This window comes from Dipodomys merriami, unplaced genomic scaffold, assembly GCF_024711535.1.
Source record: "Dipodomys merriami isolate MVZ:Mamm:240054 unplaced genomic scaffold, mDipMer1.0.p SCAF_1, whole genome shotgun sequence".
In the NCBI taxonomy this organism is placed as follows: domain Eukaryota; kingdom Metazoa; phylum Chordata; class Mammalia; order Rodentia; family Heteromyidae; genus Dipodomys; species Dipodomys merriami.
In genome coordinates, this window is record NW_027202270.1 from 13,504,456 (window position 1) to 13,530,406 (window position 25,951).

General features: G+C 39.1%; 1 protein-coding gene across 2 annotated transcripts in view; it reads left to right on the top strand.

The window, feature by feature from the left end:
* Positions 1–25,951, top strand: part of Farsb (phenylalanyl-tRNA synthetase subunit beta) — a 66,181-nt gene that overhangs the window by 38,990 nt on the left and 1,240 nt on the right. For both annotated transcript variants that reach the window (XM_070016080.1, XM_070016088.1), the window contains exon 16: positions 7,444–7,599. In XM_070016080.1, coding sequence (XP_069872181.1) covers positions 7,444–7,599 — 156 coding nt within the window. The remainder of the gene's footprint in view (positions 1–7,443; positions 7,600–25,951) is intronic.

Below are 25,951 nucleotides of genomic sequence, written 5' to 3' on the forward strand. Positions count from 1 at the left end.
CCTTTTTGCTCAAGGCTAGCACTTTACCATGTTGTGCCACAGTACCACTTCTGGTTTTCTGTTGGTTGACTGGAGATCAGAGTCTTCTGGACTTTCCTGCCCAGGCTGGCATTGAACCTTTATCCTCAGATCTCAGCCTCTTGAGTAGCTAGAATTATAGGCATCTGCCACCAGCACCAGGCTTAGCACTGAACTTTTTAAAGCCTTTCATTGCAATATATTTCAGATTCTTCTTTCTCCCTCCTTTCTTTACCACCATGGCTACCAGAGAACATAACTTATTCTGTTGTCTTTGAGATTGTATTCTTTTAATCTGCTGTCAGTTATGTGTTGTGTGTTGTGTGTTGTGTGTTGTGTGTGTGTGTGTGTGTGTGTGTGTGTGTGTGTGTGTGTGTGTGTGTGTGTGTGTGTGTGTGTTTGCTTTATATAAGCTGTTACAACATCTGGGCTTATGCAGAGTCCTAGGATTGATCCCCAGCACCAGGACAACAAACATACGAAGAAATAAATCAATATAATATAGGAGCTAGAGCTTTATAGTCTTTTGTATAAGTATATGGTTGATAAAGAGCTCAATAAAACATTTCATTATGGTCTTATGAGATATCTCAGTTCTGAGAAGTGGTCCATTAATTCTGGAACCCTCCAATAGTGGAAGATTATCTAGCATCCACATGTGGAATGCGGTTTCCAGGGAAGGCTTATGTCATCAGTCTGGATTAATTTAATTTCACTATTTCATATTTTTGGCATGTAGAATTTCCAATTAATAATTCAAAAAATATGGGTATAAGGCACATTGACATTAACAATTTTTGAAGTAGCATCATCCGCATATGTGATGGCATCTTAGCTGTGTAAATATATCATTTTTAATATAGAAAGTTATTTTAGTATGTTTGGTTCCACAGAGTTAAGATCTGCTAACATGAATATAATGTGCTCTGTCATGCATTGAATATTGTATTTTTTTAATAGATAAAAATCCATTCCAGGTTTATGGTAACCAAATAAAAGCTAACCCACAAGGATATAACTTTCCCCCTCATGCGTTGAGAAGGTTACATTTTTCTTCACATTTGTTTTTTGGCTTTTTGGCATTATTTAAAAATGAGAAGTCTGTACTTTGAGGCATAATATAGAAGCACTTAAGGGAAGTTGGTCCTAAGTTTTCTAAATTTTTTTTTTTTTTTTTGTCGGTTATGGCGCTTGAACTCTGGGTCTAGGCGTTGTCTCTGAGCTCTTTAGCTCAAGGCTAGCGCTCTACCACTTGAACCACAGTGCCATTTCTGGTTTTCTGAGTGGTTTTTTGGACATAAGAGTCTTACAGTGACTTTTCTGCCCAGGCTGGCTTTGAACCGCGATCCTCAGATCTCAGCTTCCTGAGTAGGTAGGCTTACAGGTATGAGCTACCAGCACCCAGCCAAAAAGAATTTTTATATTGACTTACAGTCTTATCAAGAGTATAAGATTTCCTTTTTCCATATATTGTATACTGTATTTGAAGATGTTAAGGCTTCACAGAATTCTTTCATTCAATTGCACTAGAATTCTTTAGGAGCTAAGCAGACTTTGCATTCTAAATTATGGTCCTGTACATGCCAGGACTAATAAATAAGATGGTTGAGTGGAGTAGACATAGATACAAAGGTTACTGGTTTTATTTTTGGAGCTTGACCAAGCTGTAGTCTCAGCATTATATCGGTCCCTTGACTTCCCCTAGAAGTCTTCTTGGTTTCCCAGCATCTTGGTGTAGGCTTCTAGGTGAATGTGACATGAGGGATGGAAAAGGGTCTCTTGAAGACTACCCTTTTTTCAGTCTCTTTTACATGATCACATTACCCAGCACAACCAGTTCACTTCTGATCAGCGGTATATTCTTGAGAGAGGATCTACACCAAGCAGGAACCTAATTCCAAAAATGTGAATTTTATGTATAGTCATATACTGAGACATCACATACCATTCTTTTTTAAAGAAAAAAGTTGCTTGGCATGTTTTTTAGCCTACAGAACTGTAGCTAGCCTCCCCTCCTTTGGGTGGTTTAGATCAGCCCTCTCCAGGCAGTACTTTGAAGTCTGTGAAATACATGGATAATTTAGGCTGACATACTTGGCAGCTCCATTTAAAAAGCAGAATTGTTTGATGGCATGACACAAGAGGTCTGTTAACTGAGTTATAAAGAACTGAGGCATTTCCAACAAACCCTAGCTTTGGCATGAAATTTAAATAGTTCTTGCTTGTGGCTTGTAGTTAGTGAACTTCCTGTGATGTAATATAGTCTCTCAGTGCAAATACTAGGAAATGGGAATTTTAGTGTACATAGCAGTTTCTGTAAGGAAGAATGGGTAGAAATAGAGTGTGTGGTTATTTTCTTCTTTAATTCAATTCAACTATAGTTGAGGGAATATCTGAGCAAGATGTGAAGAAGAAGCAAGTTGTGGGTGGAGAGTGGGGATGGTAGTCCTTGGGAAATGTGAAATTGAGCCAATCAGTGGTAGGATGGAAGGAGATCTTAGTAATGAGTCTAATCTAACTACTAATTACATAGCTAGAGATGCCAGTGGTCTTTCTTTAAAATATTTCAAAATTAAATATAAAAGTGTGTGTGTGTGTGTTATGTGTGATCTGTGAAGATCTTGAAACCTTTCCTAAATAAGGTAGAATTTAATTTTTTAAGTTCTCTATTTTTATTATGTCATTGCTCTGATCACTTAAAACACTGTTTAAAAAATTCACGTTTTTGATTCAGAAGTTGTGATCCTTTTCAGAAAGATAAGTTTTCTATAATTTGGTGATCAGGAAAGGAATAGTGCACAGCAAAGGTTACTAAAATAAAGCTTCTAGTTTATGTTGCTGAGTTCTCTGAATGGTGGCATTACTGCTGGTCTACTCTCATAGTCAAAACGGAACTACAAAGTAGTTTCAATACGTGCTTGTGTGTTAAAGTGGAAGCATGTGACACTAACAAATGGGTACCACATGGCAGAAATACCCAGAAGCAAAGCAGTAGTATGAAAGGGATAATTTGGTTCTGTTTCATTTTTTTCCCCTTCAGGAAGAGAGAAAAAAAGGGAGAAAGAAAGGAAGAGAGGAGAGAGGGAGAGATAGGTAAAGGGAAGGTGGAGTACATAGTAGACTTAAGTCCCTTATTTTAGTATGTTCATGTGATGGTCAGTGGGATTTTATGCCTGCCTGATTTTAATATTGATCTTTATTCTTGCACCTTTCAGTTTGCTTTTAGATGTAAGATTTCTTTATCCTTAGAAATGGGAATGTGGAGAATAACAGCTTCCTGGTATTCCTGTATGGACCTCACCGGACCTTTGGATTATGGCCCACTCTCTGCCTCTGGCCTTGTTTAGTAGTGTTTGTGTGTGCTTCCTTCTTTTTCCAGACTTGTTGTTTTTCAGAAAATCATTATTAAGGCTGTAGTTCGTGCAACAGTGTCCAGGCTTTGACCTCTACTTTGCATGGAGTCAAGAGCCTTGGACATACAATGCATTAAGAAATGTTAAATGGTAAGAATACTTGTTTCTCCATGTCTGTTCAATCAGAAATTGAACTCAGAATAGACTTTGTATAAATTAGAATGCTGTTGGTGAATAGAAACTTCACCAAGTTAAAAAAAAAATTATTTCAGTGTAGTAGGAAGACAGTCAGGCAAGCCCACCTAGTCATCTGGAGTGACAGAGCCCACCGCAATGAAGTTGTTAACAAAGAAGCAACTTCATTGAGAAAGTTCCTACACTGACCGGCCAGGGCTACAACACAGGCTCCGATGCTGATACTGCGACCCTGAGCAGCCCAAGTATTTTGGTTTTTAAAGGCAAAATCCATGAGGTCGAGCCTGGTTGTGCGCAGGTGACTAATGGGATCTCAACACACACAAAGGATTGTACAGTCATACCAGATCACACACAGGTGGCAAATAGGCGGAGTTTACCTGGGCACGTGGTGTCACCAGTTGGAGCCATATTACAACCTATCTGTTTTATGGATCAGTCCCTAACTTGAACAATCAAGGTGGGTTATGTTGTTAAGGTGAGGGGGACCTAGAGGCATTCTTTCCATTCCAGGAACTGGGTTGATTGGAGCCAAGGTCTAGTTAACCTTGTTTAAATGTCTGTTTTCTAAACTCCCTAACACAAAGGCAAAGCCTGGAAAGAAGCTATATGAGCTCGGGTCTCCTCTCAGGGCCTCCTTCATCAGTTACTTAAGTGGAATTCTTATATATTAGCAAAGTTTTGAAAATTAAAATGTGTTTATTATGGTACAAATACTTCAAGATTGCACATCTTTGGCTCTATTAAGCATGGAAAGAAAAAAATATAAGTTTTCCCTGTACTTATTACACTATTGTTTTTTGCCTAAAATTTGTTTAGAGTATACCATAAAGTAGTAGAACGAGCAAGCACTTTTAGAGTCAGCCAACCCTGATAAGTTCTGCTATTATAACTTACTATGTACTTCATTATGCTTATCTCTAGCTACTTAGCTTGACTTTGGCAAGTTAATGTTACCATTCTGAGGTCTTCTTTCTCCATCTCTTTTATGTGCACAATAATACTTGCTTTTCATAATTAATTATATGGACATAGGTTGATTGACAGGCACTTAAACACCTGACATTCTCAGATTATCAGTATATGTAGTTCTCTTTTACCCTGCTTATGTGCTCACTGTCCTCTGAATTTACTAATGGAGTATGGAGTCTTAAAATACCCATGTTTCACTTGGGTGTTAGGAAGATAAAAGGAAGTCTTATGTAAGTATGACTAGTAGCTCTTACCTGTGGTGATGAGTCTGTAGAAGAGCTTTTGCTCATTGTATGTCAGTATGAAAGAACTTTGTTTTCAGTTTATTCCCTGAGATAGACATTGTCTTCTTTCTCTTATAATATGAAAAGCAAAATGAGTCCCATTTTCATTTGTTAGTAAAGGGCCACAGTGTATAGTAGTTATAAAGTTAAATGATACTATTTAACTTTGAGTCTTATATGCAGTATACTTTTTAAACCATCACCACAAAATCTAGAATCATTCCATTACCCTGACACCTCCTGCTGTTCTCTTAGTCACATTCTTCCACATGTAAATGAAGACAGCCACCGTCTATTCTCTTGCTGAAGTTTTGACTTTGCCAGGTCATATAAACACAGGCATATACTCTCTGTAGACTTGTGACTGGCTTCTTTTACCCAGCATAAGGCCTTTGAGAGTCAGCCAAGTTGTCAAGTTCATCAATAGTTTGTAACTTTGTATTGCTAAGTCATATTCCATTGTATAGATAATAGTTTGTTTATCTATGTACATCAGAGTTCATTTATGAATTGTTAGTATTTTTTTGAATACTGGGTTTTTATAGAATGTTTTCATTTCAAGATAGAATGTATTTATTTTTTGAAAAAATAAACTTAAAAAACATTTTCCCTACCCAAACTTAACCTCTGTTAACAGTTTTTTTGTTTTGTTTTGTTTTGTTTCTATTATTTTTTTCTTTCCTAGATCAGGAAGTTTTAATTTCTGGTTATATGTCTGCATAGTTGTGATTCTGTACACCATATACTTTCAGAAATTACGTAGTTTAAAAATCGTAAAAACTATCCTCAGAATATCCTTGAGTGTGCAGTGCAGTGTGATTAACTGTACACATTCAGAAGACCTCAGCTTTTTCTTCTTCTGTGGCTGAAACTGCACACAAAGCACCAGTTCCCCTCTTCTCCCCTCCCCCCCCCCCCAAGCTGTGGCAGTCATCATTCACTATGGTGTTACTGTGAAGAGAGAGCTAAGGGTATGGAAGGTGTGGGCTTGCAGCTCAGTAGCGATATCTTATCTAAATGGAATCAGGTGGGGTTTGTCCTATTAACACTGGCTTGTTTCATTTCACGGACCGCCCTCAAGATTCATCTATAGCTGAGTGCCAGTGGCTCACACTTGTAATCCTAGCTACTCAGGAGGCTAAGATTTGGGGATTGTAGTTTGAAGCCAGCCCTGGCAGGAATGTCCAGGAGACTATCTCCAATTAGCCACCAGTAAACTGGAAATGGCTCTATGGCTCAAGTGGTATAGCACTTGCCTTGTGCTGAAGAGCTCAGGGACAGCACCTAGGCCCAAGTTCAAGACCCACGACTGACACACACACACACAAAAGATTCATCTGTATACTGCTGCTGCTGTTTCCTCTCTTCCTTCTTCCTTTCTTCCCACTCCTTTTCCCCTTCCCTTCTTTCTTTGTTCTGCTTTCCTTTATTCTCTACTTTTCTTCTTCCTTCTTTCTCCTCTTCTTCCTCCTTTCTCCCTTTCCTTCTCCTCTTTCTCTTTTTCCTACTCTTCTTTTCCATGTTTTAATTATGAAGATATGTAGAATGCTGTATATACACTATATATACACTATGTATTGTTTATATATTTTTTTAAAGATTATAAAACAGACATGGCTATAACCACCACTGAGATTTTAAAACCAGCATTGCTGGGATTCTAAGCTTCTTCGGGGTCCTCTCCAGCATCCATGTCCCTGCACCTGGGGCCACCACCAGCCTATCATTGATGATTTTTTTTTTTGCTTCATGGTTTTCTAACATTGATGATTACCATTGCCAGCTTTGCATCATAGTTTTCTAACTTCCCAGATTTTTTTTCACAACACAGTATAGTTATGATTCTTTTTGAACTTGTGACTTTTTTTTTTTTTGGTTGGTCGTGGGGCTTGAACTCCGGGCCTTGACCTCTGGGCCTGAGCTCTTCAGCTCAAGGTGAGTGGTCTACCCTTGAGCCACAGCGCCACTTTGGTTTTCTGGTGGTTAACTGGAGATAAGAGTCTCACGGGCTTTCCTGTCCAGGCTGGCTTTGAACCAATATCCTCAGATCTCAGCCTCTGGCATCTGGTGACATTTTTTTTTTAATGTACTATTTTCTTTTACTCTGTTGGGATAAACCTTCATAAAATGGCTTTCTAACAGCTAGTGCAGCATTCTCAGGAGTAACTGTACTGTGTTTTTTAAAGTTATTCTGGATGGATTGTTTCTAATTTTTTGCATTGGAAATAGTAATTTTAGAGTAAACGTCTTTGTAAACAAAGTCTTCTTGTTGGATTAGTTCCTTTGGAAGGTATCATAGGTAGAGAGTATGGGTTGTAATACTGATAAATACTACTAAACTGTTTACAAAGAGTTTGACAACTTTGTACTGCAAAAGAAGTCTTATATTCTAGGTCAACTTTGAGGGATACTCACTCCTCCCTCCAGATTAAATACCTCAGGGAATTTGGTGGTCGAAAAGACTGTTTTATCTTACCCTGCATTTCTGATGTTGAATATTTCTCTTTATGTTAAATAATCGGTTTTCTTTTTTGTTAATTTGCCCAAGTTTGTGTTGGGGATAATACGTTCCTTAAATAATGGTTAATATGTCTTTGTGACCAGTTTTTGTATTTTTCCAGATGTAGGTGCAAAAAACTACAGGCATCTCTGTGCTGTTTACTACAACAAGAATCCTGGGTTTGAGATAATCCATGGACTGTTGGACAGGGTCATGCAGCTGCTCAATGTGCCCCCTGGTGAAGACAAGGGCGGCTATGTGATTAAAGCGTCAGAGGGTAAGACCTGCCGGATCCAGATGTAACGAGAATGGATGAATAGACCAGCTCCTTTAACACTTTTCTTCTGGTTGATTGGTTGGTGTTTCCTGCTTTTTATTTACTGGATGTAGAAAGAAAAGGAGATACAGCCTTTTTCAATTATTAATATTTTACAGAACGTATCATTCATTTATTCTATTTTTGCAGGCTAGTCATGGGGTTTGAACTCAGAGCCTGAACATATCCCTTAACTTTTTGGCCCAAAGCTGATGCTCTATCACTTGAGCCAAAGCTCCATTACTGGCTTTTTGGGTGATGAATTAGAGATGAGAGTTTCACAGGCTTTCCTCCACAGGCTGGCTTTGAATCATGAGCCTCAGATTTCAGCCTCCTAAGTAGTTAGGATTATAGGCATGAGCCTCACAAAATTATCCCTTTTGCCTTGGCACTTTCAGGATACATGTGTAATAACTCCTAAGTGCTGAACAATATACTTTTTATTCCATAAGAGCCATGGTGATCCCTAGTTCCTGGCACCTTCCTGCTGCCAGTGTTGTGCTGAGCCCAGAAGTTCAAGCCAAAAGCTGGGTAACCCAAAATGACAGTTGGCACTTAGAGCCATCTGAGGCTTGAAGGCAAAAGAAAAAAATAAACACATAAATCCCAACATTTTTTGAAAGACTTCATATAGGCTAGTCAAGTCATAGAAATCCTGTGAATCTTGGCCTAAAAATTGTAATATTCAGCTAATTGAATGGTATTCACACTATGGCTGAGCTGATTTTTCATTGTCTCAGGGTTTCTGCAGTGTTTGCTTTTCGTGGCTCTGTAATTTGAGTATGTTTATTTTCTTTGACAAGAGACCCCAAAACAACTTGAGAAAATATTTTACTCCTTATCCCTACTGTCACTGATTTTTAATAACTTTTTTTGACATCCTAACATTCTAAGAGAAATTTCATTTTTAAGTTATTTAGAAATTATTTATAATGTGATATAAGATTTGGTGCAGAAATATTTTTGTTTATATTTTATTTTCCCTAACTCTCAAGAGATTGCTTCTTTGTTGTTGGTGGTTTAATTTTTGTTTTCTCTTTCATTTGGAGAATTCTTTTTCTTTTGAAAATGATCTTGAAATATACTTGTCTCTTTAGACTGAAGATGTATGGAGTTGTCTTTGTTTTATTTATTTTTCAATAAAATCAAGAGATTCAATGGTGTAAGGAAATGAAGGAACTAGGGTGAGGCTAGTCATCGGAGTTGACTGAGTCAGGCTTGTCCCTCAGTATTGCTTCCACGGGCCATGTTGTCACCTTCACAGTGCCTTTAGCTGTTCCTTCACTGCTTTACCATTCTAGAAGTCTCACTTCTGAGACCTGTCCTCCTCTTCTGCAAACTTGTTTATCAGAACTTTAGAACTCTTACTTAAAAAATAAGTGACCAAGGTTAGAAGCACTTCAGTTCTAAAACAGATTGTGCCATATCAGTGAGGTCTCAAATACTTGTAAGATTACAAAGAGCAGAAATGGTACATTCAAACCTGAGTTGTTGATGTCATTCTTTATTTGACACTTATAGTAATGATATTTATATAGACCAGTGTTTTTATGTTTTGACTTTGCTGCCTGGGTAAGTTCCTTCTGTATTCCTGTCTCCTCATTGTGGAGACAAGGACAGGTAAGACATATGCCTTATTGCTGAGGAGCATGAAGATAAGAGACCACTGTACTCCAGTTCTCCAAGATACCAGATGAGGCCTGGAGCCTTCAAAGTGAGATGGGCATGGGGGGAATAGATGGGGCCAGAGGAAACTTGGCAGACCCCTTGCAGAAGCTAAGCATGGCAAACGTGGTGTAGAGCAGGGAGTGCCCTGTGATTTGACTGTGGGTTGTGGAAGCCATCTACCTTTCATATTCCTGTCAGTAGGGGTTTCAGCCACTTAGGAGGGAAGCGTTGAAGCTACTGCTTTTCAATAGGTGAGTGAATTAGACCTGTGTTGTAGTGGGACTGATATGGCAGTGATAGGTGTTGGGGTAGGTAATAGGTGTCCCACAATTTTAGAATGAAGGTTTCATGGTTGCTAGTAGTCATGCCTCTACCAAGAATTCAGATATAAGAAATCTTGCTAATGCGGAAGCTTTCACCTTCATCATTGGAAAATTCATAATACATACACCATTTAGAACTTTTTATTATTCAGCAAATGTGTGTCAAACTCCCCTCCCCCCCTTTTTTTTTCTTTTGTACCAATCCTAAGGCTTAAACTCAGGACCTGGGCACTGTCCCTGAGAGCCTTTTCCTGAAGGTTGGTACTCTACCACTTCAGCCACAGCTCCACTTCTGGCTATTTTGGGTTACTTTATTGCAGATAAAGACTCTCAGATGTTCCTGCTTGGGCTGGCTTCACACTGTGGTTCTTGGATCTGAGCCTCTTAGTGGCTAAGATTGCAGTCATGAATCTCCAGTACCTGACTTCACTGTCCTTTTTGTGTGCCAGACCTAGACCTTGAACTCAGGCCCTGGGCATTGTCACTGAGCTTTTGTGCTATACCACTTTGAGTCACAGCGTCATTTCCAGCTTTTGGTAGTTAATTGGAGATAAGAGTCTCATGACTTTTCTTCCAGGACTGGCTTTCAACTGGGATCCTCAGATCTCAGACTCCTGGGTAGCTAGGATTATAGTTGTGAGCCACTGGTGCCCAACTCAATCTCCTTTTTAAAGTCAGAGTTTTATAATTCTAAACCTATGATATAACTGAAATCCTAAGTATGTTAATGCAAATAATGCTGTTTTAATTTACAATATACTTTTTTAAATTAAGAAATACATCCATAGATGGTAAAACTTTTTCTTGTGTGGTTATAGATCTTTATGTTTAGTTTTGTTAGGCCCAGTTTTTGTTTAATTTTTGTTTACTTATTTTGTTTATTTTTTGTTTTGGTTTGTTTTTAATGGTGCTGCAGATTGGCAGTAGGCAGTGTCTTGTACATGCTAAGTAAGCACTATACCACTACGCTTCATCCTAGCCCTTAATAGATAGCTCAGGCTGGTCATGAACTCAGAATCTTACATGTTCTCCTGCTCTCAGCTATATATATATATATTTTTATTATTATGAGTATTTACAGATTCAGATTTGTGTTTTCTTTTTAGTCTATTTTGGCCTTCATAATAGAATAGTACCATATTTTAAAGTTTTTATATCAATGAAATATTCAAGATGCATGAATTTGAGAAGCTCCTTTAAATATATGTGAGCCTGAATCAGTACATACTCAAAATGTTTAGCTGGCTTTCCTTGTGAAAAGGTGGGGTCTGTATTTTCACTGTCCATCACCATCACTGGCCACATAAGTCTCCCTGGATTCATGAACATGTTCCTACTTCCCAAGTGCTTTTCTTTCTTAGGATGCTTTCTATAAGAGCTGTCAAGCCAAAGAGAATTAGTGTCATTGTAAATAACTGTTCCTCATTTTTCATAGGGATTTCTAAGTCTATTTTGATTATCTAATGACAAATATGATTATCCATTTTTTATGGTCAAATCAGGGTCTAAAGAAATGGCTTGTCAAAAGAAGTCAGTAGCAAGCTCGTATTAGTTCTTCATCTAATGTATATGTATACATGTATACCATAACTAAGGGGAAAAATTGTTTTCCAGACTCATACATAAAATTGTAGTTCAGTTGTTGGGATGTATTTAGCTACATCATTTTTCAAATTTTGCATATAGCTGTTTCTGCTAAGAAAAGCTTTCAGAGTATCAAAAAGTAGATTAGAACCATATTAAGAACTACTGTTTCATACCATTCTTGATTAGTGAGCTGTCTTCTATTACTCTGGCATATGGTTTACTTTTTAATAATTAAAGATCCCTGGTGGCTTTGCAATTATAACTGAGCAAAGTCTGTTCACCAGAGATTTCTGCTAATGTTAATTACACTGGCGGTTATACCTAATTTCTTTCTGTCCCTCCTGATGTTTGTTACACAGCTTCCTCATGTACCACTTCATTGGAATAGAATGAGTTGTCTTTGAGAGACTTGGCCCTGTTTGTTGTAAGGAGAAATCTGATAGTCAGTTGATGCTCACATTGATTCCAAGGAACTGTGTTGATGTGAGTTGTAACCTTGCTCATTATGTAGGAAGCCACCCTCCGCACCATGCGGGAATATCTGTGGAGCACTTGAAAGGCCACAACCAAAGTGAATGGCCGTGGTCGCTTAGTCTTACATATGCTTCATTTGCTTAGCGACTTTGTATTTGAAGACCAGAAAGTGAGATAGAATGTCACATTGATGCTAGAATAAGGTCAGTGTTCTAAAGAAAAACTTGAATTTGTTAGTAGACTACAGAGTTATTTTAAGGGCTTCAGAACGGTTCAGCACAGAGTGTTTCAGTGGTATTTGATCAGATTATTATAGCAAATGTACAGGTTTTATTTTTTTTCAGGCTTTTTCCCCTTCATTTTTGTGGTTTGTTGCAAACTAAATTATGTATGTTAAGATGCATTTATCCTTTTCAAAAACCACTTCTGGGCAAGGGAAAAATTCTCGACATTTTTGTGTTTAGAACAGTTATGTGGTTCCTGGGCAGATCAGTGGCAAAAATAATTTCTTGTAGAATGTAGCGGGTTTTGTTTGTGATTGCTGTAGTGGCTTAAGCATGTGGTTTTACCCCTCTTTAGCTTGTTACCTACTTCGATTTGGATTATTTACAGTGCTGTAGAAAACTCCAGTTTAACTTGAAGCAAACCTCTCATTGAAGAGAAAGACATTTCAGTTTTGACAATTCTAGTTTTCATGCTGTTCAGAATTCATTTTGTGAAATGAAAAATAATCTTGTAAGTAGTTTGCACATTTAATCCTGTGCCATATGCACACACTGTGGTGATGTTGGTACCTTCTGTTACAGTAATACCTAATGATCATTGGCTTGACCTGTAGGTCTTAACCTTGTTCCCCTCTCAGGACACCTGGGAAAGGTTGCAGATGCTAAAATATCCGGGTGAAATTGGGATGTTTCCTGGTGGTCACACTGATTCTTAGTGTAATATGAGCCTGGGAATGTATTAGGAAAGTAGCTCTGGAATACTGTATTGAAGTCAAGGTGTTTAGTTTATGGTTTGATTTATGCCAAGCATTCTGGATTATAATGAATGTGCACTGTGTGTCCATATTTAATTACCTAACAAAGACAGTGTTCTGTTAAGGCAATAGGCTTTGAAAAAATGTGGAAATTCCTAAGCTCCTTATTACCTTGTGTAAAAGTAGTTCCTGTCCCACTGGCTATCTGCTTTTTTGTGTTTGAGGCAAGTTCTCAAATACTGCCATTCTCATAGCATCTTTGAAGGAATTAGAAGATGTGAAGCAACATGCAACCATTAGGGAGCAATTGCTGCACCCTGGGCACAGCAGTGTAACAAGGGCTGCTGGTTGTTCCTAAAGGCTTCAGCTCTTACCGTGGGACTTACTTGGCCCTGTCTTAGTTTTGAGTGCATTCATTCTCGTCCCTATGCTATGTGGATAAGATCAAGTTTTCTCCATTCATTGTTCACTTCACCTTTTTTTTAAAAGTTAGTTTCTTTTATAGATGTGTGTGTGTTGGGTCCTGTTGTGGGGCCTGAACTCGGCCTGGGCGCTGTCCCTCAGCTCTTCAGCTCAAGGCTAGCGCTCTACCACTTGAGCCACAGCGCCACTTCCGGCTTTTTTTTTTTTTTTTTTGCTTATGTGGTGCTGAGGAATCGAACCCAGGGCCTCTTGCATGCAAGGCAAGCGCTCTACCACTGAGCCACCTTCCCAGCCCTTAAAAGTCAGTTTCTATTAATTGTACAAAGGTGTATGCCTCTCTATTAATCTTTCTTATCCCCCCTCCTGTTTCCCTCCCTTCCCCCCCCTCCCCCCGTTGGTCGTGAGGCCTGAACTCTGGGCCTGGGCGCTGTCCCTCAGCTCTTTAGCTAAGTCTAGCTCTCTACCATGTGAGCCATAGCACCACTTCCGGCTTTTTCTGCTTATGTGGTACTGAGTTATCAAACCCTGGGCCTCATGCAAGCAAGGCAAGCACTCTACTACTGAGCCACCTTCCCAGTCCCCTCTCATTTTTTGTTTTGTTTTTTTTTTTAAACAAAATTTTAAATGATTTCTTTTTCTTTTCATGAGTTTTGGCACTTGACATCTTAGTACTCACAGAAAATTAGATTTCTTGACACCAAGTCCCACATTAAAAGGCTTGGTCAGGTTTAATATTTCATCTGCTAGATATTGCTGTAGCACATGTGCCAGCATTATTTATGTGTTTTATTTGGTTAGGGAGGTACTAAGGTTTAAACTTAGGCCTTGCATTTGTGAGGCAGGTTCTTTAGCACTTGAATCATGCTTCCAGTCCTATTTTCCTTTCACGTATTTTTTAAATAGAGTTGGATTTTTCTCCCCTAAAGCCAGCCTGGATTATAATCTACCTCAAAATGCCTCCCAAGAAGCTAAGCATACAGGTCTGTAATCTGTCTAGTAACCAGCCTTTTAAAAATTGCCTTTCCTCTAAGGACCTTTTAAAGATTTTTTTTTTTATTAATTGCTTCCCTATGAAATTTTAATACCACAGATAACTGTATCTGTTAAGTACTGTATATATAGCTATGCTGTATGCATTAGGAAGATAAATATAAAGCTTTTTTATTTACTAAATGCAGTGTTAACAATGACCAGAAAAAAATTTTGTTTTGTGCTGGTACTAGGGCTTGAACTTGGAGCCTGAACACTCTTAGCTTTTGCCACTTAAAGCTAGCACTCCACCACCTGAGCTATAGTTCTACTTTTGGTCTTTTGGTAGTTAAAGATAAGAATCTCTTGGACTTTCCTGCCCAGAGTGGCTTTGAACTCACACTCTGATTCTTAGATCTCAGCCTCCTAGGAAGGTAGGATTACAGGTGTAAGCCATTAGTGCCTGGCTTAGTAACAAAAAATTAAGTTAAAAGTTCAGTTTTAAAATTACCATCATTTACCTTTGTAATTATATGTGCTGAGTGAGTTTTAATATTGCTTATTTTCTTACATAAATGCTATCAGATTACAGATGCCAACTTTTTATTTCTTAAAGTCTAAGCTGCACACAAAGCTATGAGGATGAAACACAAGCAGCCTCCAGAAGGCAGCCCAGTGGCCCCTGGTATGTGTAGCTCCCTTTCAATGTCTTAGATCATGGCCCTGATTGTCTTTTTGTTCCCAGCCAGTTTATGGCCATAGTTTTGTGGGCTTGTGGCTACATACATTTCTGTGTTTTCATGTTAAATTGCTTGTGCACTACAGAAGAAAACCCCATAAGAGTAACTGGATAGTGAGTAGTAGCACTTTTATGAAGTAGGTCTCCTCTTTGGAGGACACCAAACAGTTGTCCTATGTAAGATTTGATCCTCCCCATTTCTCCTTCATGGAGCTGTTGGCACACATGTTGTGGACTACATAGAACAGCATTTCATGCTTTAGAAGTACCTACCACTACTGGGCAGACAGGGAGAGAAATATGTTTTTATCTCCCATGATGTACTCCCTTTTTTCCTTGTTCTTCAAACCAGACTTTGAGTTCCACTCTTCCACTAAAAACTTTAAATACACAGCTGAGTACTGGTGTCTCATGCCTGTAAATCTACCTTCTCAAGAGGCTGAGATCTAAGATCGCAGTTCAAAGCCAGTCCTGGGCAGGAAAGTCCTAGAGAGATTCTTACCTCCAGTAAGAAAAGTAGAAGTGGCTCTGTGGCTCACAGTGGTAGGGTGCTAGCCTTGAGTGAAAGATCTTAGGGACAGCACCCAGGCCCTGAGTTCAAGCCCCTCAATTGACCAAAAAAAAAAAAAAAGAGAAAAAACCTTAAATACAAAGAGCTATAAAGGAAGCTTGTTGAAGGTCCCAGATGTTAGTGTAATTTTGACTACTCGGCTTTCATCATATAATTTAATTTTTATCAGTTAGCATTTAGATATTGGCACGGGTCTGGCCACATTGAGCAGCGTAGTGGTTACAAAGCACTAAGTCCTAAGACAGTAGTATGTTCCGGTAAACTATATGTCTGCCCTGTAGGTGGCCTAGTGGCCTTCAGTCCCGAAGGATTGTTTGGATAGATGGGTGGGTAACTGCAAAAATAAATAATTCTCTAGGGCTGATAAATGTATTACAGTGTACAGAGCATATGCCACTGAGAATAAAGGCCTTATTCCCTGAAGAAGGAAACTCTTACTACCTCGCACTTCCTTTTCTCCTGCCTTCAAACTAGACTTAGGTCTCTACTATTCTAGAGTACTGTAGTTTTCACATGAAAGAGAAACGAACTCCTGTTGTATTTAAGCCATTGCTGCTTAGAGTGATATTCTGGGCAGAAGGGCTTTCTATTCTAAGGTCTTCTCAGAACCGGTAATGTCTCACTTTACATACACTTGTGTATACATAATACACATACTTTTATATGCACTTACATTTCCTTCCGTGTCCAAGGAGTTTGGTTTCAAGACTTAGTCCTCTCTAAGTCCCGTATGTAAAACCATATTCATGGTATTTCCATATAAAGTATCCAATTCCTCCCATGTTCTTTAAATCATCTCTAGATTACTTACAATACCTAATTAAGACCCTTGGTGTACTGCTCAGTTTAGGGGATAATGATAAGAAGCATTTATTGAGCAGACCATTTTATTTTGAATATTTTTGATGTGCCTGTGGCTGAATCTGCTGATGGGGGGCCTGCAGATGTGGAAGGCCAGCTGTGCAGCTTGCTCACTTACTTATAGATCAGTGCCTGGTGCTGTAGCTGAACCCTCTTCTCCATTGCCGTCTTCTCCCTGTGAGGTTGCTCTGCTCACTTCTATGAGCCTGAATGCTTCTGCAGGACTGTCACAGTTCACATGCCTTCCTCCTGCTTTCTCTCAGCTGGCTTTCTCTCTGGCATGCTACCCAGAGTTCCTCTTCTCCCACATCCAGACCTTCTTTCCTCAGCTCCCTTGATTGAACTCCACAAGCCTCCGGTCTTTTTCAGTCTTTTTTTTTTTTTTTTTTTTTTTTTCAAATCTCTTAGCATGTGTCTTTCTCCTCAGTGTTTGGAGAAATTCCCTTCTGGTTTTAGGTTTAATTACAACATATTTTTGCAGGAATCCAGCAGGTTGACATTCTTGCATGGTATTCCCAGGGCTCATTTTGTACAAATGGTCAGCAGCTGGTATCTTCCTTCAGGAGGTCCCAGTTCTGATTTTGATGGCATTTTGTTTACACTGTTGTTGAAGAGCTGTGTCTGTGGTTGATGTGAACTCAGCCTTCTCTGCTTTTCTTCTCTCTTCTCCTTCTCTCCAGGCTCAAGATGCCTCACGGTCCCCCTTCTAAGTCACATTACTTTGGCACTCACCTTCTGGAGAGAAAGCTTTTGTAGGCATCTCTGTTTTTGTTTTGTTTTGTTTTGTTTTTGTCAGTTGTGGGGCTTGAATTCAGGGCCAGGACACTGTCCCTTACCTCTTTCGCTCAAAGCTAGCACATTGAGCCACAGCTTCACTTCCAGATTTCTGGTGGTTAATTGGACATAAGAGTCTCACAGACTTTCTTGCCCAGGCTGGCTTTAAATCAAAATCCTCATATCCTCAGCCTCCTCAATAGCTAGGGTTATAGTAGTGAGTTACCAGTGCTTAGCTTATCTCTGTTGTTTTTAGAAAGATAGTGGAAGGTTTTTTGTTTTTTGTTTTTTTTAAAATCTGTATTACAAGATGAGAATCAAATCTGGCCTGGTGGCATTCCTGTAGTCCTAACTACTTAGGAGACTGAGTTGGAAAAACTGTTGGAAACCAGTGTGGACAACATAGTGACACTCTGTCTCAAAAAAGAGGTCGATGTAATTTTATATTACGTTTGTGAATTATTAATACCAGTGCTAGAAGTCCATTGTGAAATTTGTATATCTAATGATTCACATAGTGATTCATTTTTGGTTTTGATCCCCCCCACTCCCCGTACTGCTACTTTCAGAAAAATGAAAAGAGGCAAAAAAGCTGGGTGGTATGTGCCTTATAAAACCAGTAATGGGAGGCTGAAGCAGGAGGTTTATGAATTCAAAGCCTAGGGTACATATTGGGAACTTGTCTTAAAAACAAAACAAAAAAAAAACAAGACAAAAAACCCAAAAAGAAATACATATATTTAGAGAAGTTTGGGAAAAAAAACCTTAAAGATTAAATATAATGGAAGGTGAAAAAAATCTTCAGCCATGTATATATAAAATAACTTGAAAAGGCTAGTCAAGATTTATGGACAGTGGTTATTTTATTTTATTATTAATGCTGGTACTGGGGCTTGAACTCAGGGTCTGGATACTGTCCCTGAGTTTTTTTTTTGGCTCAAGGCCGGCATTCTACTACTTGAGTTACAGCTCCACTTTTGGCCTTTAAGTAGTTAAAAAGCATCTTATGAACTTTTAAAGCACTGGCTGGCTTTGAAACTCAATCCTCAGGTCTCAGCCTCTCCTCAGATCTCAGCCTCCTGAGTAACTAGAATTACAGGTGTGAGGCACTTTCGCCTGAATGGACAGTAATCATGATGAAGCCATGCATGTAAGTCACCTGTGCTACAGCAAAAGTCAAACCGGGTGCTGCATAGTCTTTATCACTTTAACTGGTCAACAAGGACTTCATTGTGGTTTTACTTTGTGTTTTGGTTTGTTAGGTCACAGGATCTATATGTGCCCATGCTGGCCTCCAACTTTAGTCCTCCTGCCTTAGCCTTCCCTTAGCTGGTATTACAAGTGTGTGCCATGTGGCTAGTAACATATAAAGAAAAGGTTCAGGAGTGTCAGTGACATTTTTAATTATTTTATTTTTAAAATTATCTTTAGCTGTACAGGGTTTTTTTCCCCAGCATGACATTTCATTTCTTTGTGTCAGTTTCCTATTTGTAAAGTGGAATTAAATACTGTCCAGTCTGCATGATCTAGTTGGGAGAGGCAGAGGCTAGAATTTGTGAAAGCATTTTGGAAGGGATGAGTCACTCTCAGAGTATACTTGGAACACATTAGGTCTGTCCTCAAAAAGTAGCATTAGGGGACATTTTCTTCTATCTCAGATAAAATAATAGATGGGGTTGCCTCCTAAGTCACAAGATTTTATGTCACAAGAATTCTGCAGGACTTTAAATTTGGAGGCAATCTCTACCACAGGTTTTTTTTGTTTGTTTTTGCCGAACTTTTAGATGGTTTGACCGTGATACTTTTATCTCCTCATGTAATTGTAGCCTTATTTTATGAATCTGGAATTTATTCATTGAGAAAGTGAATGAGCGAGAGAGGAAAAGATAATGTCCCTGCTTTTCCTGGGTTGCTCTCTGTTTTGCCAGTGTTCTATTGTGTTAATAGTTATAGAGTATAGCTGAGTATGGCACAAGGTAAGAAAGGGATGAACTGCCAGGAGTTTGAACAGGAATGGCCAGCTTGACCAAAGGTTAAAAGCATGCTGCTGTAGCCCTCTGTGCCGGTGGGCCGCACACAGCAGGGGCATGTGCGTGGCCCCATACCTTCTGCTTGCCCTCTCGCCTATCCTGTTGCTCGCCCTGGGCAAGCCTCCTAATCTCCATGTGCTTTACTTTTTCAAACCATTTGTAATTTGCCCGGTCCTCAGAGGGCTTGGCCAGGGCTGCCTAGGGGCTGTGCACTGCTTTTACTGGGAATGGGAAAAGGTGAATAGAAAACACACTACCACATTCTCACAACTGCGTATGCTTTTTTCTTTTTCTCTAACACTCCCTGCTTGTCAACTGAAATCTAACTCTGAAACTAAAACACATCTATTATAATTATAGGTTTGAAGTTACATTTGTTCCAAGTACTACTTGTACACAAAGGTCTCAGTTGAATTTGTTAATTAATTATGGAATTAGAGATGCAGTCACATCTATTGGACATTTTCTTTTTCTCTTCTTTGTCATCATCATTATTGTCATCACATAGAGGAAGTAATATGTTGGTTTGAGAAACAGTCCATTTAAATGGGTGTTTGTCAAATGAAAGATAGGAAAAGCATTTGTTGGTACAGGAAGGCAGGTGATCCCTATTTTTATCTAAGTTTTCTAAATATACCCTGTGAGTACTTACAAAAAAATACTGGGAAGAGTGATGTGAGTGTCAGACAGATGGAAGGTGCACTTTCAAAACTGATCGACAGAGAGAATATTGTTAGCCCAGAGCTACAAGTCCTTTAAATTTGAGACTCATTTGAAGTTGTGATTAGGTAGGTCACCTATAAGCCTCTGCAACATGCCCAACTTCCTTCAGGTTTTGAAATAGTTGTGTCACGTGTGTATATATGAGACATACTGCGAAAAATCTGACAGATCTGATGTTCCCCTGGCATTTTCTTTTTTTTTTTAGTTTAAATTTTTATTGTAAAGGTAATGTACAGAGAGTTTACAATTACATAAGTCAGGTAATGAGTACATTTCTTTTTGAACAGTGTCAGCCCTCCCTCATTTTCTCCCAGTTTTTCCCCTCCTGATCACTCCCCCCTTCCCCTGGCCTTTTCTATTTAACCATTTAGTATCTCTTCTACTAATTAACTCTCAGAAAGTGACAGCCATGGAAATAAATGATAATACTCTCTACACTGAGACCTGGAGATTCTGGAGTGAGGGTTCTAAATAGTCACAAAGACATTGTGATTTATAAGAAAGGTGGTGTTTGTTCATTTTTTGTCTTTTTTGAGACAGGATCCCATTTTGTAGTATGAGCTGCCCTCAATCTTTTAGTTATGCTTCATTTTCCCAAATGCTAAGATTACAAATGTGTGCTATCATACTCATCCAAAAAATGGTTCTATCCTTGGAGACATTTACTTATGATAAACCTGGCTCTGATTTCCTGTTAAGAATAAGATCCTAGGACCCTGTCTTTGTTTATAACAGGGGTTGCCATACCCTGTCTTGATCCAGGGCTGCCATAACCTGGCTCCCTCCCAGAGTCTGCACGGTGGGGTTAAGTAGGTACTGGTTCCTCATGTCCTGTTGCTTTAAGAGTTAATGATGTCTGCAGGTGTGTTGGGATTAGCACTGTAAAGTTGTGTAAGGGGTTTTCTTTCTTTTGATCTTCAGAAAGGGATGAAAGATGGCCATTAAACTCAAAAGGATTAGGTCCCCTCTCTTTATAGACTTTAGGTACCATAAATATTTCACTTCAAATGCAAGGTGAAGAATTGTATACATCACGGAGGAAAATGGGTGTTTTATATTACCACTTGGAAATTATTCAGTCTCTACTTACAAATTAAATGGTCTTTGTACAGGCATTTTCTCCTGAGTATGCTAAGATCTGAAAAAAATATTTTTGTATTGGTATTTTGGAAGTAATACTTTGGATCTTCATATTCCTAAACCCTTCTTTTTGAATGTATGTCTTCCCTATATTATACTTCTTTTCCCCTTGAGGTTTCCATACTTTATGTTAATTCCTTTCTACCCTCAAAAAACTGCTTGTTCTATGACTTTGAGAAACACTGTAATGCCATGCTCACATGGGTGTGCAAGTTTTTGCTTTCAATTTTTGCCAGGCTGAGGACTGAGCCCAGAGCCTTGTACAGGCTAGACAAGCACTCTAGGACATCCCCAGCTTCCGTCATGCAGTTTTACACACTAGTCTTTTCTCTTCCTTTACTTCAACCTGAATGAGAAAAGGAAGGTAGTGTTGATAGGCTGGCATCAGGTTCTCAGAAAACTGGCAGAAAACAGGAGAGTCCTGCACCGGAAGTTATGGCTTTTACCCTGTCAGTTTCATCCCAGAATGAAACGGTAGGATTTTTTTTCCTTTGTGGAGAGGAAAGGTTTGGGCAGGTGCCAGCCCTAGAGTCAGCCTGTTAAATGATTATTCCTTTCTTCACTCCCTGTTACATTATCAGTCATTATCAGTCATCAGGCAGACAAAAATTACTCACTTGGAGGGCTGGGAAGGTGGCTCAGTGGTAGAGTGTTTGCCTTGCATGTATAAAGCCCTGGGTTTGATTCCTCAGTACCACATAAGCAGAAAAAGCAGGAAGTGGTGCTGTGGCTCAAGTGCTAACCTTGAGCTGAAGAGCTGAGGGATAGTGCCCAGGCCTAGAGTTCAAGCCCCACGACCAACCAAAAAAAAAAAAAAAAATTACTTGGCCCAGTGGCTTATGATGTCTATATAAGTCTAAGTCTACATTTTGTATTTCACTTCTGGATTCAGTGGTTTATGTAGATCATTTCTTTTATTAGTTATCACATGTATGATATGTGGCAGCTACCAGTATTCCCTGTCCTCCTTTTGTTTTTATCTTTTTCTTGTGAAATTGAGGTGGCAAAGTATCAGATTGCAAACACTTATAATATGTGAGCTTGTGCCTGAAAACATGTACTGATTGCATGAAGAGAGGAGGGGTGACATGGTAGACTTGGTGAGTTTTTTGAGATGGACCAAGCATGGTGCTCAGCGAATGTGTACAGCCAATGCAGGAGTTTGGGTTGAGGACCCTGTGAAGCTCTCAGATTAGGATCTGCTCAGTTACCACCCTAAGCTTCTATTTCTGATGCTTCATGAAATTAAAGGAATGAGTCTATGTCTAAAGCTTATCCAAACTTGGGCCCTATAATATTACTCTTTAAAAAAGATGAGGCAAAAAGAAACTGTGAAAGGTGTTTGGCAACGGGTGAGAGAAGGCACTCTTGAATGCTTTGATGGTCAATTAGCCAGAAAATGTGCTAAAGACTGGGTGCTGTGCTGGATTACGGCCCAGGAATGACCCCAAGGTCCTCAGAGTGTCCCTGCTGTTGGAGCACAGAGACGATTACAGACCTTGAAGAGAGTCCACAAAGGCTTTAATTAAGGAGCTTGTTCACACCCCACTAAGCTTGGGAAATTAAACTCTTATTTGTGCTTAACCGATGTTTCTTTTGTCTGTGCTTTTCACATGTATTTGAACAGAGAACATTATTTTCCCCAAATCTATTTTGCACATTTTTGTGTGTGTGTGTTGGAAGCTATTTAGTGTGCCAAAAGTTTAATCAACACAAGGACCTCCAAGAGGTCTGAGAGGAACCTTTAGATAGAGGTTGAAAATTGTAATATTTTTTTTTGTCAGTCAGTCGTGGGGCTTGAACTCTGGGCCTGGGCACTGTCCCTCAGCTCTTCAGCTCAAGGCGAGCGCTCTACCACTTGAACCACAGCGCCACTTCCGGCTTTTTCTGCTTATGTGGTGCTGAGGAATTGAATCCAGGTCCTCCTGCATGCAAGTCAAGCATTCTACCATTGAACCACCCTCCCTGCCCGAAAATTGTATTATTTATACAACTTGATACATCAGTAAACCAGGGACTATGGGCTTAAAAATATAGATTAAACTAATTGTGCTCTGTAGACAATAGTTGAATTGGCAACTCCATGTCTCTGGACACTCCACATTACTCTTTTCTAGAAATTCACACCTTATGATCCCACCATACCACTCGAACATATATTTCAAAGGAAAGTAAATCATTATAGAGGAAGATCCCAGCATACCCATGTTTATTGCATCTGTTCACAATAGCCAAACTGTGGGGTCAGCTCAGGTACCTAACTATCCATGGATGAAATGATGCCATCTGCAGGAACATGGGTAGATGCAGAGGTTACCATGTTAGGCAAGATGAGCCAAACTCAAATAGCAATATAGTGCATGCTTTTGCTTGTTTGAGATAGAAATCCACAATTATAATGATAGTAATAGTAATGGTAATAGGACATGGTTGTTAAAAGAGACTTAGATTTATGAGGGGTCAGTGAATCTAAAGGAGAAGGAGGAAGAGGAGAGAGCCAAAGACCATTACACACATAGTGTGTGTGCACATATATGACAGTATTGTATATATAACATATACAATATAGTACATATAATAGAATTATATATTGACTACAGTGATTATATGATACATATACATACATCTACATACAAACCTATACATACATACATACACACACACAAAGATGCGGTAGTAACCCACCAAGCACTGTTTGGAAAAAGGAGAAGGTAGAAGGATGTGAATATGGTAGCAGGGCGAATTTGTTCAAAAGAACATTAGGCACATGTGGAAATGTTTTAACAACGTCTCCCTCATATTACTAATGTAATAAACTTTTAAAAAGGAATGCTTTTGTTTGTTGATGTTACACAGGTAGCTTTTAGTTATCATATAGATCTGATATCCACAAGGCTCAGACCCTTACTCAGTTCTGTTCAGATAAGGATTCTGGTTTCAGATGCGTTAGTCCCAGCTCGATCACCATGATTGTATTAGTCCGCTGAGTTTCTATGCTAAGCTGCCCTGCCAACAATGAGCATGGTGTCATCTTAAACTCTGGGCCTCACTGCTGCCTTCATGGACTATGAGTTCTTTATTTTGCCAGTGAAGCAGTTTGTTAAAACATTAAGACATGCTTGCATTCTAGTAGGTAAAATTATTTTCTAGTTCATGGTGGTATCAGGCAAGGGATATATTTTTAGGTTTGAAGTGTATTTCTCAATATGTATACTTTTGTGAACTTCTCAAAGTGTGTGTTTAGAAGACAGAACTTCAGTCTTTTCTAACTGAACAGGCAATATGAAACTGTCAAGTTTTTAGAATAAAAAATTGATGTGGGTGTGGTGGTGCATGCTTATAATCCTAAATAGGTAGGAGGGCTAGGTAGACTTTTAATCCATGGATAGCCCCAAGCAAAAGCAAGATAATATCTGAAAAATAAATGAAAGCAAAAAGTCCTGGAGGTATGGCTCGAGTGGTAGAGCTCTTGAGCCACAAGACCTTGAGTTCTGTCACTAGTATTGCCAATAAAAGTTTTAAAAAAGTGAAAAATGGCAGGACAAGTTAAAATAGTCATCACACGTTAAAGCATGAAGTTTTCCATGAAGTGGATTATATACAAAAGTCCCAGTTTGGGGCTTTATTAGGATCTGAGAATGAGGTGGGGGCACGCTTAGTGCTGACTGACAGGGTAGCAGGTCCCTTTAGTTCCTGCCTTGTTGGTGTAGGCATTGTGACCAAGGGGAGATTTAGGGTGCTGTCATGACTCATATGGGTCCTTGTGTGGGATAAGAGCTTTTTATATTCCTGTCTGTCATTCATTTATTTATTCATTCATATCTATCACATGTAGATCTGTCTTCTATCATGTATCATATATGAGTCGAATTTCAGTTTTCTTTGCCTTTCAGAAAGAGGAATTTATTTAGTGATAGGAATGTTTCTGTTTATTTGATCACATACATTGCTCGTAAATGAGCTAAAGCAAAGTTTGATGCAAATTCCTAGAGAGAAAGAGAAAGAGAGAGAGACCTTCGAATTGAAAGATAATATAACTGCATTCAGCTTAGAAGTGCTGACTCAGAAAGTTGTTGTGTGAAGTAAAAATTCTGTCTTGTTATTTCTGAGGTTGTATTTTGCTAACATTGTCAGAACTAGTACATCTGGCTTAGATTCGAAAATATTTTGGTTTTATGCTTCTGTTAAAATGGGTATGATCAAATTCAACTCAAAGATAGATCCAAGGCCAGATTTTTAGTATAGCAAAGTTATCAGGTGCAGGTGTGTGTGTGTGTGTGTGTGTGTGTGTGTGTGTGTGTGTGTGTGTGTGTGTGTGTGTGTGTGTGTGTGTGTGTGTGTGTGTGTGTGTGTGTGTGTGTGTGCGCGCGCGCGCGTGCATGTGTGTGTGTGTATGTGTGCGTGTGTGTGTGTGTGAGTTCAGGTCCAGTTCAACGTGGGGAGCAGTGCTGAAAGAACTGGTTCCCAGCACTCCTTCAGATCACTACCAACACCTTCAGACAAGCTTCGGTTTTTGTCATTTGAAGATTTCTTCTAGTCTTTAATTCTCTTCCTGTTTGTTTTCCACTGTTGTTGTTTGAGTCATAGTCAGTAGTCTTCTCAGTTTGGCTTTCATTTGATAGAATTAAAATTTGTAGTCTCTATCAGATACACATCCCACCATGCCTTTCTGTTCTCAGTCTTGTGTGATTCCCTTCTTCACCCTCTTGCTAAGTGGATTAGTGCACAGAGCCAAATACAGCACTTCCATGCTGTTCAGTGGACTTTGTGCCTTGATAGTGAGCAGAATTGTTAAGCTTGGCAGATTGTGAAAAATCAGACACGTTATATTTTGCTTTGGGGTTTTGAATGCCAATTAAAAATATATTTCAAGTCTTCCCCAGAATAGAAAGCTCTCTCTATATTGATCGGACTGTATGTGTAATTCTATGTCTCTGTGGTATTAACTCAACAGTGTCAGATTCTTCTCCCCTCCAGCCCAATTCTGTATTCTTAATTATGCTGACCTTGGAGCCATTAGAGACTCAGCAGTTTACTGTTCCATAAATAATG